Source organism: Danio rerio, chromosome 4, assembly GCF_052040795.2.
Source record: "Danio rerio strain M-AB ecotype USA chromosome 4, GRCz13ab, whole genome shotgun sequence".
In the NCBI taxonomy this organism is placed as follows: domain Eukaryota; kingdom Metazoa; phylum Chordata; class Actinopteri; order Cypriniformes; family Danionidae; genus Danio; species Danio rerio.
This window is the reverse complement of record NC_141024.2, coordinates 38,372,501-38,392,257: the sequence shown is the minus strand read 5'-3', so window position 1 is coordinate 38,392,257 and position 19,757 is coordinate 38,372,501. Positions and strand designations below refer to the sequence as shown.

The 19,757-nt window shown below is 43.0% G+C and overlaps 2 protein-coding genes across 5 annotated transcripts in view; both read left to right on the top strand.

Annotated features, from left to right (window-relative positions):
* LOC137491105 (uncharacterized) overlaps positions 1-19,757 on the top strand; it is a 698,540-nt gene that overhangs the window by 14,980 nt on the left and 663,803 nt on the right. The window lies entirely within an intron of this gene.
* The window catches only part of LOC137491078 (NACHT, LRR and PYD domains-containing protein 3-like), a 37,870-nt gene that overhangs the window by 14,985 nt on the left and 3,128 nt on the right, over positions 1-19,757 (top strand). For 2 of the 4 annotated variants that reach the window (XM_087248400.2, XM_087248401.2), the window contains exons 5-10: positions 1,556-1,669; positions 3,535-3,648; positions 5,653-7,653; positions 8,713-8,886; positions 9,544-9,717; positions 10,244-10,417. In XM_087248400.2, coding sequence (XP_087104526.1) covers positions 1,556-1,669; positions 3,535-3,648; positions 5,653-7,653; positions 8,713-8,886; positions 9,544-9,717; positions 10,244-10,417 — 2,751 coding nt within the window. The remainder of the gene's footprint in view (positions 1-1,555; positions 1,670-3,534; positions 3,649-5,652; positions 7,654-8,712; positions 8,887-9,543; positions 9,718-10,243; positions 10,418-19,757) is intronic. The other 2 variants (XM_087248402.2, XM_088650090.1) reach the window with 2 other exon arrangements.

The window sequence follows — 19,757 nt, the reverse complement described above, 5'->3', positions numbered from 1 at the left end:
ATGTCTTCTATTCATCACTTTCTTTTTTGCACCAGGCCATTTCTGGAAATGCCTCTGCAACATCTGACTGACTAGCTGGGCGTTTGTGTTTATAAGAGTTGATTACAGGCAGCTTTTTTTCCTCGCAGCCGTCTATCGCGGTGACACAGTTGTCATGGTGACCGTCACAGCCCTAATTGAATGGCCATTCCCCTGCCATTCTGTGATCGGCAGTGATCGGCAATCTGCAGATCATAATTTTGGCAATCAGTGATCGGTCGCAAAAATGCTGATAGGAGCATTTCTACTAACCACTCTTATATAACATAAATATTTAACAGAATATGCATCAATTACCAATAATAAAAGTGTGAGGAACAATTTTATGTAGTATTTGCCCTGTTTTAGGGACTAAACTTGCCTAAAAACAGTCAAAACAGCAGCGTGAGAGAAGTTGTTGTCTCTTTCAGGTGGTGTCGTCGTGTCATGTCGTTGCCTCGTTTCCCATAGCAACAACCTTCCCGCTCCAGTGTTGGAATGAGACGCGCTCGCACGCACATCGAAGTCATGCAGTATTACATAAATAAACATGATCACTCCATAAACAATTTAAATAATAACCTTTTAAATTAAATCTTGAATTTAAAATGCATTTAGCGGTTTTATATACGCTATTATTTTTAAGATGAGCTTATAAATTGTTATAAACTGTTACAAAACAAAGTCACACTTTATTTGTGCCTCAGATTCACTGTCAAAAATATATAAGCACTAAATATAAATGCTTGTACTTAAAATAAAGATGTCACTCTGTAAAAAGGTATTTATTTTAATTTAACAGCTAAAATGCAGAACAGACTTTGCTTTTAACTTACACTGGAAAAAATGCTTTAGAAAAAGCCACAATAAAAAAAGCAAACCAGTTTACAGCAGGAAAAAATGTTTTCATTATTAAAAAAACATAACAATGAAAACAAAACTTTTTTATATTATAATGAATTGAAATTATATGTTGTAGATATTTTGGTCAGTTTTAATGCATTAATGCAGGCAATTTAAAGCTAGACTGACTAACGCAATAGACATGAAGTATGTCGCGTTTGTCTAATTTATTATGCACACGAAAACTTACTTGTAAACCAAATATGTTGCCGGATTCTTTCATGGGCATGAGAGATAAAGTGCTTATGAAGTGCTTCGTCGCCCTCTGGTCGTTAACTGATGCAGAGCCGACGTTTGATGAGCTGGAACAATAGAACACGCGACCGAATGAACATGCGTATGTTTGGCTGACCATATATAGATGTTAGATTTAAAGGGGCCGACGTGTTGACCTTCGACCGACATCGGCCTAACATATGTGTGCTGTCTGGGGATATTATATTTACTCTCTGTTAGTTGTGTTTTTAATCTGTCAAAATATTTAACACACAACGCCAGCAAGATTTTGTACAATCATCATGAAAAGTATCATGAAGTGCTGTTTAAACAATGTTTTAATGATGAAATGTTGAATAAATCTGCTGTGTTGACTCCAGTGTGTGCAGCGCTGAACTTTAATCTTCTCTGTTTTTAGCTCATGTAAAAGGAAGAGAGCAGAAGCAGAGCCCAGTTGTGTGTCTATGAAGAGTGACCGGTCCATGGATCGACCGCTATATTTTAAGAGTGAAAACACACGACCTGCTGTCAGGTAGATCATCTCTTTAATATCTGCAACTGATGAGTATTTTTATAATAAATGAATCAAGTAATTAGTGTTGTGGATCTGTTGGGTTTCAGATGTTAGATGTTGTATCTGAGCTTTGCAGGATAGTGCTTGAAGATCTCCGCTTTACACTTCAGGCCACAATTGATAGTATAACCAAACCAATCAGCGAATTATTACTAGTTAGTGAGGTAGAAGGTGGGTTTAGGTCTTGGGTAGGGTTAGGGATCCACAATAAGATCATACTGTATGACTACTAATGTGCAGTTAATATGCTCACATTACACAGATAATAATAGTTAATAGTGTATTGGAGTTAACTGGTTTTTAGGTGAATTTGGCCGTCGCCATGGAGTGCCTGTAAGGACACAAAGACTTGAACCCCATTTAAAGCTCTTTAATGTCCATCACACTTGAATAGGTACAGTCTTTTACATGGGAGTGTGTGTGTGTGTGTGGTCTAAACAAAAGAAAGAAAATATACATTAATAAGTAAATTTAGAAAATAAGGATAACAGTAACGAGTAGAAATGTTTATACACAACACTAAACTACAATATACATTTTATAACTGACATGCATGAGCAAAGCAGATGAAGCAAGGCAGATAAACTTATATAAAAAGAATAATTCTCACCATTAACAGGCTTTTAACTTATAACAAAAAATATAACAAAAAGCATGGATCAACTAGGTGATGTATGTATTGTCATTTAAAGCAATTATATTTACATAAAAGATCGCAAATACTAGCCGCGGCTGTCCGCGATTCTGTACGAGCTCGCGGATAAATCAGTAATCTTAATACAATATTATAACTATTAAACAGTGGTAACAGGTATGTAAATGATGCATAAACACTTACTTTTTATCATTGACGCTCACAAAACTGACTGGAATTTGGCGGAAAGCAAAGCATGTGACCTTTCTCTCTATCTGATCAGAATGAAACCAGTTAACAGTCTCAATGTACCGCAGTCCTATGCTGCGTTTTGATTGGTTGCCTGTGCTCGTGATCAGCGCATGATCAAGTACGAGCTCTATAGGATTCTGCTTGTGATGTCACAGTATGCATGAGGAGAGAGCACAGCTCGTGTCCAGCTCTGGGCTCAGTCCACCAACCTCTTTTACAAATAGTATGAATTGTGAGCTAAACTAAAGTGTTCCCGGTCTCTTGCCATAAAGGGCTTTTCCTGCACACTTTCCCCTGCTGTTTCTGTGCTGTACTGATCAGCCATTCCTCTGATCTGAGTCTGTTTTCACTGAAGCGCAGTCATCATCATGTTGTGTTGGCCTCATAGATGCTGCTGATCAACACATTTGGTTTCTAGAATTGATATTTCTCGAGTTCTGCTGCTCATTCAGTCATGATAGATGATGGTAAATTAACTTGTCTTGCTGTCCTTAAAGTTTGGACTGGAACTCTGCAGACAAACCCCCAATGAGTGACCTTCTGAAGACTGAGTGATGAGGAGAAGGATAAGGGGAGCTGCTGGAGGCGGGAATAACAGTCAGCTGACACAGTGCAGTTTATACTGCTGCTTATATAGTCATGTGATGATGATTGACACGCCTGCATAATTAAGCTCCTCCCACACCTACACTGTGGGCTTCATTCAGTGATTTGATGATTAGTTTCAGCTCTAATCTGCTCTAATAGTGCTGCATTTCTGTTGGGTTTTCTCTACTAGAAATGAGCCTTGATCTGTGTTTGCTGATATTTTCCACATTCAGACAGTTTCTGTTCAAATATAAAGGAAATTAATTTAAGTGTTTTTGTAAATGAAGAATGATTAATATCAGGTTTGTGCAGTGTGTGCAGCGCTCAACTTTAATCTTCTCTGTTTTAGCTCACGTAAGAGGAAGAGAGCAGAAGCAGAGCCCAGCTGTGTGTCTATGAAGAATGACGAGTCTATGAACCCACCAATAACATTTAGGAGTAAAATCACACAACTTGCTATCAGGTAGATCATCTCTACACACACATGATTACACTGCAGCATTTATATGATCCTGTGTTTCTAGAAGATCAAACATTTACAAGTATTACATTTACAGGATACTTCAAAACTGAAAGTCCACATACTCGCATCTGATCATTAGTGAAGTACTGAAGCTGTAATAAGAGACTAAAGTCTCAATAGTCTAACTGTTAGAGTTAGTAGAGTGAGTTTACAGGCTTATACAATAGTCAGCAAAGTGTGGGAAAAGAAAGAGTTTTAGACACTGTTAATAAACAAGTTGTGTGAGACAAACACACCACATTTTACCTGATAATTATGGTCAAAAGAGATACTGATTTAAGATAAAAATGTATTCAGATTCTCTGATTATTATTATTTTAATAATGTGCAGCAAAATGACAACGCTGTTACTGAACTCTGAGAGCAAACACTTGTATGATCTGGAGATTATCATGTAAATCGATGTAAATCGCTGACAGAGGACAGAAGCAGTAAATGTAAATCGATGTAAATCGCTGACAGAGGACAGAAGCAGTAAATGTAAATCGATGTAAATCGCTGACAGAGGACAGAAGCAGTAAATGTAAATCGATGTAAATCGCTGACAGAGGACAGAAGCAGAGCAAACACAGTCATGGTGAAGCAGTGAAAGATTCAGACAGCAGAGATGGAGATGCAAAACATTTAACAACTATATGATCACAACAACCTTCAGAACTACAGACAGCACAATGCAACACCCAATTTAATACTATTTTCCTTTATTTAAATATTATTATTATTATTATATTTTTTGTTATTTGTATGCCGGTTCTGATGTAATCACTATTGAATGGGCTGATAGTTATGGTTCAGTAGGGACCTTCTGCACCTACTTGTAGGCTCAATGGGCTGTTATCATCCATCCACATGGTTAATCAGCTTTACTAATAGAGTAGACTCAGATCTGTTTTTACATTACTGTGATGGTTGGGTTTAGGGTAGGGGGAGGGGTAGACGTTAATAAAACACAATTAATGGGGCTTTTATAAATAATGTTAATAATTATCGTTACTTAAAGCCGTATGTGATCTATAGCTGATTAACCATGTGGATGGATGATAACAGCCTACTAGTAGGGGCAGAAGGCCCCTACTGGCCCATATCTATCAGCTGATAACCACTGATTATGCCCAGTCAGTCGAGTTAAAATCATTCAAACTGGCATACAAATAACAAATAAATAATAATAATAAAAATTTCTAAATGAAAGAAAATAGTATTATAACTAACTTTAAAGTGCTCAGTGTTTGGTGTTTAAAGGAATTAGTGTGTGGTGTTTAAAGTTATCAGTGTGTGGTGTTTAAAGTGATCAGTGTGTGGTGTTTAAAGTTATCAGTGTGTGGTGTTTAAAGTGATCAGTGTGTGGTGTTTACAGTGATCAGTGTGTGCTGTTTAAAGTGATGATCAGTGTGTGGTGTTTAAAGTGATCAGTGTGTGGTGTTTACAGTGATCAGTGTGTGCTGTTTAAAGTGATGATCAGTGTGTGGTGTTTAAAGTGATCAGTGTGTGGTGTTTACAGTGATCAGTGTGTGCTGTTTAAAGTGATGATCAGTGTGTGGTGTTTAAAGTGATCAGTGTGTGGTGTTTAAAGTGATCAGTGTGTGCTGTTTACAGTGATCAGTGTGTGCTGTTTAAAGTGATCAGTGTGTGCTGTTTAAAGTGATCAGTGTGTGGTGTTTAAAGTGATCAGTGTGTGCTGTTTACAGTGATCAGTGTGTGGTGTTTACAGTGATCAGTGTGCGGTGTTTAAAGTGATCAGTGTGTGCTGTTTAAAGTGATCAGTGTGTGGTGTTTAAAGTGATCAGTGTGTGGTGTTTGATGTGATCAGAGTGTGGTGTTTAGTTAAATCTGATTAAATCTGTGTATTGTGTCTCAGCTGGTTCAGAGAAAACACACATGGCTTCACTAGAGGATCTTTACACTCACACTCATTGACTCTTTGTGTTGTTGTTGTTCCTGCAGTGTGCATAGAGATGATCAGACTGGAGACCTGCAGCAGGATTCACTCCAACCAGAACATGATGAACTTCAGAGAGTCAAAGACCAGCACAAAACCAGCATGAAGAACAAGTATGAGAGATTATTTGAGGGAATCAACCATGGAGAGACTCAAACCCTCCTGAACAGCATCTACACACAGCTCTACATCATAGAAGGAGAGAGTGAAGGAGTGAATGAAGAACATGAGGTTTTACAGATGGAGAAAAGAGCCAGAACAAAACCCTCACAACACACTCCAGTCTACTGCAATGACATCTTTAAAGCCTCAGCTGGAGCTGGACATGAGGAGAAGATCAAGAAGGAGAAAGCCCAGATCAAGACTGTTCTCACTAAAGGCATCGCTGGAATCGGAAAAACCGTCTCTGTGCAGAAGTTCATTCTGGACTGGGCCGAGGGAAAAGCCAACCAGGATGTAGATTTCATGTTTGTGCTTCCATTTCGAGAGCTGAACTTGATCAGAGATCATCAGTACAGTCTTCACAGCCTTCTGCTGGACTTTCATCCTGAACTTGAAGATCTGGAGCCCAAGATTTATGAGCAGTGTAGAGTTGTGTTCATCTTTGATGGTCTGGATGAAAGCAGAATCACACTCAACTTTTCAGATGAGGAGAAAGTTTGTGCTGTGACTGAATCTTCATCAGTGGCTGTGTTGATGCGGAGCTTCCTGAAAGGAGATCTGCTTCCCTCTGCTCTCATCTGGATCACCTCCAGACCAGCAGCAGCCCATCAGATCCCCTCCAGATACATCAACCGTCTGACAGAAATTCAGGGATTCACTGAGCCTCAGAAGGAGGAATATTTCAGGAAGAGAATCAACGACGAGCATCAAGCCAGCAGAATCATCTCCCACATCAGAAGAGCAAGAAGCCTCCAGATCATGTGCCACATACCCGTCTTCTGCTGGATCTCCTCCACTGTGCTTCAGAAGCTCCTGGAAGATGATGTGAGTGCAGAAATCCCTCAAACTCTGACTGAGATGTACATCCACTTCCTGCTGATTCAGATCAACATGAGGAAGCCGAAGTATGAAGAGAGAGATCCAAAGAATCTGCAGTCCAACAGAGGAGTGATCCTCAAACTTGCTGAAGTGGCTTTCAGACAGCTGATGAAGGGCAATGTGATGTTTTATGAGGAGGACCTGATTGAGAGCTGCATAGACGTCACTGACGCCTCAGTGTATTCTGGGATCTGCACTGAGATCTTCAAGGAGGAATCTGTGATTCATCAGAGGAAAGTCTACAGCTTCATCCATCTCAGCTTTCAGGAGTTTCTGGCTGCTTTCTTCAAGTTTTACTGCCATTTAACAGAGAACAGAGAACCGCTGGAGTATAATCCATATAGATATAATCAATATCTACAGGACAGGTATGAGAACACAGAACCACTGGAGTTGATTCATGACGAAAAATATTCAGATGATGAAGATGAGTGGATGGATGGTTATAAATGTCAATATTCATATGATCAATATCACCAGTCCAGCTCTAAGAAGTCTCTGTATGATCTGCTCAGTTCAGCAGTAGTTAAAGCTGTCATGAGTAGTAATGGTCATCTGGATCTGTTCCTGCGGTTCCTGCTGGGCGTCTCACTGGAGTCCAATCAGAGACTCTTCCAGGATCTGCTGACACACACAGAAGAGAGCTCAGAGAACATCAGGAGAATAACACAGTACATTAAAGACAAGATCAAGAGAGATGACCCTCTCTCAGCTGAAAGATCCATCAATCTGTTCCTCTGTCTGCTGGAGGTGAAAGATCAGACTCTGGCCAGAGAGATTCAGGAGTTTGTGAAATCAGACAAACACTCAGAGGAGGAACTCTCTCCTGCTCACTGCTCAACAATCTCCTACTTGATTGAGATGTCAGAGGAGCCGCTGGATGAGTTAGACTCTAATAAATTCAAAACATCAGATGAGGGAAGACGGAGACTGATACCAGCTGTGAGAAACTGCAGAAAAGCTCTGTGAGTATTCATTGATGGATCACAGAAGACACACATCAGTCTGCACTGAAGACTCAGATCAGTTTAGTGAATCACTGCCCTGCTTTAACAGAAAATCTTTAGCTGGCCATATCGTGTGAGATCGCTGATACACCATATTACTGCATGGGGACGCGGCGGCAGTGTTCTGTTTCCTTATTTGCTCATTTATTTCAGCATTTCTAAACGTATTTAACAAACTTTTCTTGACTTTTTACTCACACAAACAACATTTGTACTTATTTAATAATCTACTTCATTTGCTTTACAGTTTATCCTGGAAAATAACTTAAATCCCTGTAAATCCCTGTGCTCCTCCAGCTGAATAGGACATTTGTTGATGCGTATTTGCTCAAATCTAACACAGTGTTGCTCTTGGATAATTGTGTTTGTTTTCTGATCAGAGAAATAGTGTAATTTTAGACACAGTATTGCCGTCTCGCCGCAGACATGCCTCTAATATTACATTTACTGTAGGCCTAAACACTAAACTTTACACTGAGCTTAGTAAAATGCTCTCTGATTAGTTATTAATAATCTGTTCAATAATTCATTACAGTCATATGAATGGGGAATACAGGTTTAGTTTAATGTAGTTTCAATCAATCAATCAATAAAAATAATATATTTTCTTTTTATGAGGGTATGAGGGTGGTATGAGGGCTCGATGTCCACAGGTGGGGGTTGCAGCCCAACACCATGGTACAACACCATGAGGTAGCCTGACTGCCATTAGGTACTGAGATGACATCCTCAGACCCCTTGTGAGACCATATGCCGGTGTGTTTGGCATTTCATTCATTCAGATCTAGGATGTGTTATTTTAGTGTTCCCTTTATTGTTTGAGCAGTATATATATATATATATATATATATATATATATATATATATATATATATATATATATATATATATATATATATATATATATATATATAGTTTATTTCCAGTGTTACTTTTATCACTGTAGACTGGACTCATGAACACTCAACACTGCTCATTTCTTACTGCTGATTTTGTTGCTCTTTGTCGTCTACAAAGGCTACAGAGGTGTATACTCACTGTTCAGTGCTGTGAGAGTTTGTCTTCAGCTCTACAATCCTCAAACTGTGTGCTGAGAGAGCTGGACCTGAGTAACAATGACCTGCAGGATTCAGGAGTGAAGCTTCTCTCTGATAGACTGAAGAGTCAACACTGTAAACTGGAGACACTGAGGTAAAATAAAAACATTTCCATCAAATAAATGCTACCACAAATGACTTTTACATTGTGAAATGTTGTAAAGTCTGATGAGGTAATGAGCATATGCTGTAATGTTCAGATGTTCAGCCCATCACTGAGTCTCTTTATTTACTGATGTTAATGTGTGTAAAATTATATTCAGTCAGTTTTATATTAATTTCAGGAATATTATTGACTAATATAAACATGTTCATGTGATTTATTTACAATACAGTTTTTACAGTCATATTTTCTGTCTGTTTATATTATATGAGAGACTTGCTTTGTTTAACAAATTTGTGGATCTGAATGGATTTGCATTGTAAACATTAAATAACAGTTATAAAGTTTTATTTATTTTAAATAATAGGTTTTTGTTATGATTGTTACTCTTTTAAATCATTCTGCTTAAATCTGCAGATTTTTTTTTTTTCTTTACAAAATTCTGCTCAGAAATAGCAAAATTAATCTGTCTGGCTGACTCATTTTGGTCCAGAGATCTTTTCTTTAAAAAAGTTTATGTTATAATAAAATACAAATGTTTGATCTTCCTCCATGGGACCATTAAAGCAACTCTGAATAGTTAGAGTTAGAGTCTTTTCCTTTTCCTATGAGGAGAAATCACTCCTCCTTTTACTGTCCTCTACACAGGCTACAGGGCTGTAATCTCACTGTTCAGTGCTGTGAGAGTTTGTCTTCAGCTCTACAATCCTCAAACTGTGTCCTGAAAGAGCTGGACCTGAGTAACAATGACCTGCAGGATTCAGGAGTGAAGCTTCTCTCTGATGGACTGAAGAGTCAACACTGTAAACTGGACACACTGAGGTAAATGATTCTCCACTCAACAACATTAAAAAGTGTTTTGATTGAGATGGAAATGTCCAGATATATTTAAGAGCATTAGTGGAGAAACTGCAAAATGCTGCTCTTCAAATGAAAGTTTTTTTCTTAAACAGTTCAGAAATCAGTGTATTTTAATGATTATTTTAATCAATTACCTCTAAATCTTTATTTATATTTTATATTTTTAATGATTATATTTCTAGTTTATCTGTGAATTGGTTTATTGGAGCAGGTTTGACAGGCTCTGATCATTTGCATTTTGCAGGTTTATAAATATATAAAGTCTCGTGGTCCTCTTATCTGAACTCAAATTTAGCAGTTTTCTTACATTTCAAAGTATTCAAGAACAAATTAGTTGGCATTTAATATTCAGTTTTATTAAATAGCAATAGTCAGTCATTCTAACTGATACAAGTTTTTGTCATATTATTTACCTCATAGTTTGTTTTTACATCAGATGAATGACTGAAATCACACTGTTAATGTAATCTGTGTTCTTCTTTTTCAGACTGGTCAAGTGTAATCTCACTGTTCAGTGCTGTGAGAGTTTGTCTTCAGCTCTACAATCCTTAAACTGTGTCCTGAGAGAGCTGGACCTGAGTAACAATGACCTGCAGGATTCAGGAGTGAAGCTTCTCTCTGATGGACTGAAGAGTCAACACTGTAAACTGGAGACACTGAGGTAAATGATTCTCCACTCAACAGATACAGTTTCATATTGGGTTACAGAATGTGGAGCCTCTTTCAGTGGATTGGCAGAAGAAGAAACAAAACATTTACAGGGATTTGATTTCAATCATATCTATACTAATAATAGTAATAACATACTAATGTATGTTTATCTATAAAAATATATTTAAAATCATTACTATATATAGTATATTGCGAAATGTTGCATGTTCAAAGCTTTTCTTTTTCCAATATACTCAAATGTGACTTATAGTTAAAAGAATCAGTTTATTTTAAAAAAAAAACAACATTTTAATAAAATTAATTATTCACATTTTATTTTTGGGTCATGAATATTTATGTTTCTCACCTGACAGAATAAACAGAGTGCCCCGCAGGGTCTTAAAAGCATTGAAAAACTCTTAAATTTGATAATCTTAAATTAAGACCTTAAAAGCCTTGAATTTCATATATCAAGTCTTAGATTTGTTACGAAGGTCTTAATTTTTTAATTTATTTTTGCCTTTCCCATGATTAAACATCATACTGTAACAAAGTTAACTGTTACTAATGTAGGCTAATTAAAAAATTAATGCAGCGTAACTTTGAGTGCATCTCGCGCTCCATGTCATAGCAGAAAGTGCGTCGCCATAGCTTACTTTGGCAAGCAAGAGTATTTACAGCGCTCCAACTACTTAAAAACTACTTAAAGACTGTGCTCAATTTCACTGCATGTGTCTTCTGGACAGTCTTTCATTGACACTTACAGCAGAAGCTCCTATTTCACTGCGATTGAGAGAATGAAACTAAACTATTTCTCTCTCTTCCACTGTGGCCCGTTTGACCTGCTGGCATGACTTTTCCTCTCCTCTCGGCTGTTACAGTGATTCTTCTGGATAGAGGTCGCTCTGGTTACTAAAGTAACCCTCATTCAAAGAGGAGGGGAACAGAAATGCTATTAGTGGATTTATTTATTAATCCACGAATGGGGATTTCGTTTCAGAAAGCTAATCGTCTGAAAGAGGATATAACGGGCCAATGAAATGCCAATGAATTGGCAGCGTAAGCTTGCGCACGTGTGCCTTATTGCCAATTAGCTTCACATATAAGGACTGGGAAAGCAAGGAAACGCCATTTTTTTAAGCTGAAGAGACTGACACTTACAGCTAAGGAACAATCATTATGGCGATGCTATAAAGCATTTCTGTTCCCCTCCTCGTGGAACGAGGGTTACTTTAGTAACCAGAGCGTTCCCCTTCGGATGGGGAACTTCAATGCTATTAGTGGATTTATTTATTAATCCACGAATGGGGAAATGTCTGGAAAACGCCATAATGACTGCACCTTACCTTCGCTTCCGATGAGAGGATAGCCAGGCATAGCGTGAGCACTCCTGCATCAAAGAGAGGCGTGGTCCTCCAACGTGATCCCTGGCCCTTATCCCACTTCAAAAGAAGTTTTACGGATTTAGATATATTTTTTGGGAGTCGCAAGATAATAGATAATTTAGATAATTCTAGGAAAATATGACAGTACATTGGGAAAGCGTGCATTCCTGATAGGGAGGACGCTGCGGAGGCCATCTGCTACCCAATGGGGAGATATGATGGCAAAAATATATGGACTAGCCCTGAAAAGGGGGAGTACGCATAAAATAAGATGGTTAGCAGAGAGGGAAGACACGGGTCCGCCCATGAGGGGGGACTGCACCATGGCTGAATAAGCATATGGGATCGCCAAGTGGGGATCACGCATAGCGTGCACCTATACCCAAAACGTGTGCTGACCAGTGGGCCAGCAAGTAACTCCTCCGTTTAGTCAGTGCTTGGGGCCTCGGAGGAATCTGCAGTGCTCACCTGACGGGGAATTTTACTGACAGATAAAAAAGCGCACGTATCTCCGTGTTAGGGAGAATGGCACAGCAAGCGTGTTTCCACACCCTTCCGAGTTTTAATTACCAAGAGTTTCCTCAATTACCAAGGGTTACCTAATACCCTTGAGGAAACCGGCTCCACTCGCAGATTGTAAAACCTTACAAATGTATTAGGTGTCGCCCAGCCCACAGCTCTACAGATGTCTGTTAGATAGGCGCCGCGTGCACACGCCCAAGAGGATGCGATGCTCCGAGTGGAGTGCGCATGCACTCTCGGGGGACACTGCTCGCCCTGGCTCTGATAAGCGAGGGGGATGGCATCCACTATCCAGTGGGCCAACCTCTGTTTTGATACGGCACTTCCCTGCTGCCGACCGCCATAACAGACAAAGAGCTGCTCAGATGATCTAAAGCCCTGAGTGCGGTCCAGATAAATATGCAAAGTGCGAACTGGACAAAGTAAGAAAAGGGCTGGGTCTGCCTCCTCCGGGGGCAGCGCTTGCAGGCTCACTACCTGGTCTGTAAATGGTGTGGTAGGAACCTTGGGCACATATCCCGGGCGGGGTCTCAGGATAACGTGAGAGTAATCTGGCCCGAATTCCAGGCACAAGTCACTGACTGAAAATGCATCCAACCCTCTTAATAGATGCCAACGCGACCAGCAGAGCTGTCTTCAGGGACTGAAATCTTAAAGATACTGAGTCAAGTGGCTCAAAGGGATCTGTACGCAGGCTCGTGAGAACGAGGGCGAAATCCCAAGAGGCCATGAGAGAAGGCAGGGTGGATTAATTCGCCTAGCGCCTCTGAGGAACCGGATGATAAGGTTATGCCTTCCCACGGTGCTGCCAGCCACCGCCTCATGATGAGCGGAGATGGCAGCCACGTAAACCTTGAGTGTGGAGGGCGACAGCCTGCTTTCCAGCTTCTCCTGAAGGAAAGAAAACACTATGCTGATCTAGCAATTTTGGGGGTCTTCTCTGCGAGAGACGCACCATTTAGTGAATAGACTCCACTTCAGGGCATAGGCGCGCCTCGTGGAGGGGGCTCTAGCTTGAGTGATGGTATTAACCACCGCGATCGGTAGGTTCTTCCTCGCGTCTAAGGACCACACGTGGAAGTTCCAAAGATCGGGGCGAGGGTGCCAGATGGTGCCCTGTCCCTAAGAGAGTAGGTCCTCTCTCAAAGGGATCTGCCAGGGGAGGGCTGTCGCAAGGAGGGAGAGTCCTGACATCCAGGTCCGGTTGGGCCAGACGGACGCAACCAGCAAAACCTGTTCCTCGTCCTCCCTGACCTTGCACAGTAACTGCGCGAGCAGGCTCACTGGGGGAAACGCATATTTGCGCATGCCCCGAGGCCAGCTGTGGGCCAGTGCATCCGTGCCGAGAGAGCCCTCAGTCAGGGAAAAAAACAACTGGCAATGAGCGATCTCGGGAGAAGCAAACAGATCGATCTGGGCTTCCCTGAGTTGCGCCCATATCAGCTGAACAGTTTCGAGGTGGACTCTCCATTCTCCGGGACGTAAAAGTTGCCGTGAGAGCGCATCGGCTGCACGGTTGAGCTTGCCTGAAATGTGAATGGCGCAGCGATTTCAGCTGCAAATGACTCCAGAGAAGCTGAGACATACGGCGAGAGTGAATACCCCCCATGCGGTTGTTATACGCCACCGCCGCCGTGCTGTCTGTCCTGACCACCACGTGTTGCTGCTCCAGCACCGGAAAAAAGCGGTAGAGAGCGAGGAACACTGCCAACAGCTCCAGGCGATTGATATGCCAATGCAACTGGGTTCCTTTCCACAGGGCCGCAGCTGCATGCCTGGAGCACACAGCCCCCCAGCCCGTGCTGGAAGCATCTGTTGAGACAACAACATGACTGGACGCCTGTCCTAGAGGCACTCTGGCCTGTAGGAACGAGGGGTCGTTCCAAGGGCTGAGGGCACAGCGACACAGCGCAGTAACAGTGCCATGCGCGTCTGGGGACTCGATCGTGAAGCCAGTGCTGAAGTGGTCTCATATGGAGTAATCCGAGCGGCGTGACAGTGGCTGCGGATGCCATATGCCCCAGGAGCCTCTGAAATAATTTTAGTGGGACCTCTATTTTGCTGTCTGAGAGCTCTCAGACAGTTCAACATCAGCTGAGCGCGCTCTCCTGAGAGGCGCGCTGTCATGGTGACCGAGTCCAGCTCCAACCCGAGAAAAGAGATCCTCTGCACGGGGGCGAGTTTGCTCTTTTCTCGGTTGACCTGAAGCCCCAACAGGTGGAGGTGCCGGAGCACCTTGTCTCTGTGCATAATCAATTGCTCCCGAGAGTGGGCTAAAATCAACCAGTCGTCGAGATAATTGAGTATGCGGATGCCCACGAGCCGAAGGGGCGCTAAGGCACCCTCCGTGAGCTTGGTGAAGACCTGCGTAGACAGAGAGTCCGAAGGGGAGGACTTTGTATTGCCACGCTCGACCTTCGAACGCAAACCGCAGAAACTGATGGTGGCGAGGACATGGAAATATGCGTCCTTCAGGTGTATTGCTGCAAACCAAACCTGAGGACGAACGCACCGGAGGATGCGCCTCTGCTTGAGCATTCTGAACGGCAGCTTGTGCAGACAGCGGTACAAAACGCGCAGATCTAGGATTGGCCGTGACCCACCGCTCTTTTTGGGTACGATGAAGTACGGGCTGTAAAACCTGCTCTCCATCTCGGCTGGAGGGACCGGCTCGATTGCATCCTTCACCAGGAGGACAGCAATCTCCTCTCGCAAGACAGGGGCGGACAGGGGGGTGACCCTGGTGAAATACAAACCCGTGAACTTTGGGGGCCGTTTTGCGAACTGAATCGCATAACCGAGTCTGATTGTGCGTAGGAGCCACCGCGAGCGGCGGGCTTACGCTAACCAGGCAGGCAGAGCTCTCGCTAATGGACTCATTGCTACAATCGCTGACGTAACAGCAGTAGGGCAGGGCAGAGTGGGTGTGCTGATCCGGGAAGCGCGAGGGTCCCGCGGAAGAGCTGGAGGCGAGAGATTCGCTATCACTCCGCACCCAAACTCCGGAGAGGGGGCTCGAGGGGTGGGAGAAAGGAGACTGTCCTCCCAGTGCTCGTGAGCCACAGGCAAAGCACACAGAGCCTGCGAGCTGGGAAGCAGAGCATCTCGGACTGGCAGGGTTCATGCTGTCACATCTGAGGAAGCGGAAAAGTGCTCTTTTATTGATGTTTTGTGGCACTGAAAAGTACCGTCGGAATTGGGGCCTTGCCCTCCAGCGGGGAAAGAGCAAATTTCCTCTTCTCCAGATGACCTGTCTCAGGGATCCTACGCAGTCCGTTTACCGCACTTAACGGCGCCCTGGGCAGGGGGGGCTGTCTGCGTCCGAGGTGCTCGACATGCCCGCTTCGGCGGAGGTGGAGCAGCACTCGTAGGCGGACGCCCTCGGTGAGGAGCAGCAGATGTGGATGGTTCGGCGGGCAGAGCGGGCTTATGGTCCCGCCGATAGATGACAGTGCCCATCGCATCTAACTGCTCTCTTATCGCCTTGAACTCCTGGGTGAATTTACTGACGAAGTAGCCGAACAGGCCAGCCTGGGATATGGGGGAGTCAAGAAAGCAAACTTTGTCGACTTTTCGCATGTCAGCCAGGTTTAGCCAGAGGTGGCGCACCTGGACCACTAATGTGGACATCGTCCTCCCAACCGCACATGCAGCGGACTTAGTGGTCCGAAGAGCATAGTCGGTTGCGGTGCGAAACTCGTGTAACAAGCCTGGGTTGGACCCACCCTCGTGCAGCTCGGCCAGCACCTGCGCTTGGTAGCGCTGGTAGGTGGCTATCGCATGCAAGGCGGAAGCAGCCTGGCCCGCAGCTTTGTAAGCTCTAGCTCCGAGGGAGGCAGATAACCTACAGGCTTTTGACGAGAGACGAGGCAGACCCCGCCAAAAAGGGGCGCCACGCGGACAAAGATTGATCGCAATGGCGCGCTTGACTGGTGGAAACACTTCCTACCCTCTAGCCGCTCTGCCGTCAAGAGTGGTGAGGGCGGAAGAACACGCAGCACAGGCAGAGAAAGGTGCCCTCCAAAACCGTGTGAGCCTACTGTGCACCTCCGGGAAGAAGGGGACGAGAGGCTTCGAAGGCTTTGCCCTCTGGTTCTCTATGCAGCACCCATCTAGTCGGTCCGGCCGCGGAGGTAGGGGATAGCAGCGCGGGAAAGCACGGCTAACATGTCCGTTTCAGGATCTGTCTTGACAGCGCTCACCTGCCCGGAGTGGGCGAGCGGGTTTGGATCATCATCGGACAATGAAAGCCCACCCTCCGATCCCGTGTTGGACGTCTAGTCTCCGGTGTCATTGAGTGTCAAGGGCTACCATCTGGTTAGACGGATTGCTTCCCCCGCCCGAAGCTTGGATGGAGCGCTCGGAGCAGCGGGATGTCCGCGGGCTTGTGTATCTCTCGCTGAATCCCTCAGATCTGCCCGAGTGCCCGCTGCAGTGCAGGGGACAGCTGTGGTGGTTCGCCCTTTCACAAGGGCTAGCCGCGATCTCAATTGCGCATGAGACATGGCATCGCAATGACGACATAAACTGTCCGCGAGCACCGCATTAACATGTTGGACCCCCAAACATGCAACGCAGTGATTGTGCCCATCATCCGGAGAAAGGAAACCACCGCATCCAGAAACGCATAGTCGGAGCGCCATCCTGAAAAGGATGTGCTGCACGACTGTGTTGCTCTTTTAGGAAATTAGCAACTATACGCTCTGGAGGAACAAACCCAGAGAACACCAGGCAAGGGAGAATCCCAGCTCTACCGTCTGCCACCGCGTGTACCCACTCTGGACTGGGAGACCACTCTCGTTCGCTCAAATCGCTGGATTACAGCAGGAGGAGCCCTCATCGACTCTCTCAGAAGGCTGTAAAAGTCTCTGAAGCGAAAAGGATGGCGTTTCCTTGCTTTCCCTGTGCTTATATGCAGAGCTAATTGGCAATAAGGCACGCATGCGCAAGCTTACGCTGCCAATTAATTGGCAGTTAATTGGCCCGTTATATATTTTTTCAGACGATTGGCTTTCTGAAACGAAATCCCCATTTGTGGATTAATAAATAAATCCACTAATAGCATTGAAGTTCCCCATCCGAAGGGGAACTGCATTCCTGCGGTTGTACCACAGGACCCGACCAAATTTCTTGTGGTGCGGGAAGGCTATAACATGTGTGTGTGTGTGTGTGTGTGTGTGTGTGTGTGTGTGTGTGTGCGTGTGAATGAGAGAGAGCGTAAAGCCGCCTTTCCACTGCACATGACATTTGGACATGACTGTTTGATTACGCTGCCTTGTGGCATTTGCACAGAATTTTCTGTTCTGACCTGCACCATGCGAGAGAAGCTGTTCTGGCAGTGTCCAGAGTGTAAAAGCAAGAGCCTTTATTCTCTGTGCATTCACCATGGTTGAATAAGTGAATGAATACTAGAAAGTCATAGACCACTAACAGTATTGGTGGGAATGTGGAGACAACACAAACCATATATATTTTTATTACTTTATTACTTGCATTTATGTATAAAAATGTTTTATTTTTTATGTAGTTTTCTGATAAAAAAATAAATAAATAACCAAATAAACTAGTATTTCTCATCTCGCGCACACGGACCTGCTTGGACAACACTGGAATACAGCACATCCTGTTGGCCAGCCACATACGGTCTAGTCGTAGGAGTTCAAATATTTCAACAGATCTGCAGCTCAAATTGGATCAGAATTTTCCGCATACGGAGATGATTGGAACTCCATGCAGCTCCCGCACTACTCTCCATCAAAAATGAATGACTTCCGGTCTTGTGTGTGTGTGTGTGTTTATACAGACAGCCCCCCTCCCCCCAAATAGAAAACTGTGTATACACCGTGATGCACCGAGATATCAAATTGAACCGAAACGATAGCATGATAATCGTACCCAAACCATGAGACCAGTGTAGGTTCACACCTCTATTTTCTACATTAAAAGCATTGCCACCACAGCCAAGGAACATCCTATCTTACTGTGGCTCAACATCAACTCTACGGCAAACGCGTTGAGAAAAAGCCACAAGCAGAAGTTGACAGGACTTGAGAGTCTGGGCGAAACAATTGCAGCCAAGGCAGCAGAGCTTTGAAGCCTATAGTGTTCAACACAAAGTTCAAAATTATTTGTTTATTAAAAATCAAATGTGTGTTACGCTGTTGTGCATGTATTAAAAATAACTGACCATTTAAATAAAAGTTTTACTCAATTCAAGTAGTCACTTATTTTCTAGGGTTCAAAATGTATACAGATTTGACAGTTTTCCCCCATACTTCTGTCAGAATGGGTACGAAGTTGGCATTGAATTTCATTTAAAAATGGTAGTAAAAAGGTCTTAAAAAGCCTTGAAATTAATTTGGAGGATCCCGGGGGTACCCAAAGGCCCCTAATGCTCTATCAGTGTGAATGTGACTGTCAGGCTGGTGAAAGAGACATAAAAATAGCGGGTTTGTGTTTGTTTACAACTACAAATGAGGTCAACATGCAATAGCCAATCAGCTTTCTTTTATTGACTCAATGCGCATGGCCACGGGAAGTGTCACTACACTCAGTGGCATCTGTATGTCAGATGTCGTGTCACTTCATGTTAAAACTGCTGCTGGGAGGTTCGCTGTGGGTGCGAGACACATGATTTCGGCTGGTGGAGTACAGCGTTATTTCACTGACAAATGTTGTGAGTGCAGTTTTATAAGTCGGGAGCTCATTCGTGTAATACAAGAGAGTGAATCTCTTTGCTCACACGCCGGTGTCCTTTGTTCTGCACAAAACTGCTAGCGAGCCCTCAAAACACGGCTGTTCACGTGCGAATGATCTGCTGTCGCTCCGTCGGACGATGCAGACTCACAATTTTTGTGTCTTGTGTTTCCCCCTTCTATCGTGCTTTTGCTCTTCATAGATGCTTTAGCATAGTGTAGTATTAAGAATAGTGAACGAATAAAATGAAATACAGTGTAGTTTTACTACAGTAAAGTGTGGTGAATTGTAGTATAATATACCCTATATTGTAAAACAAACTGGGTAATTTGTTTATATTACACTTGTTGTGTTACCATAGCAACTATAGTATTACCACAACAGATTAATTGAAGTACTTTACTGTACTTTACAAAACACTGTACAGCAGACACCAGTTCACTTTACTTTAGTTGCCATGATGAAATAGGATTGATAGTGAGATTAATTTGAAGAGTAAATAGTACAGTAGGCTATAAAATCTTATCAAGTTTACCCCTATTTTCTATCACAGTTAAATTTCTACTTGCACCTTTTGGATGTTTAATAAATGTTTTTAAAATAAAACTATGTTTTTAAGTGTTTGAAACTGGAAATATCTCATCATATAATATACAGCCAAAAATGTTGTGGTTTATTAGAGTAAAAATGTAATATGCAAGTCTATTTCAGGATTTTGGTTATTGGTAATAATTAGTGTAGTAATAT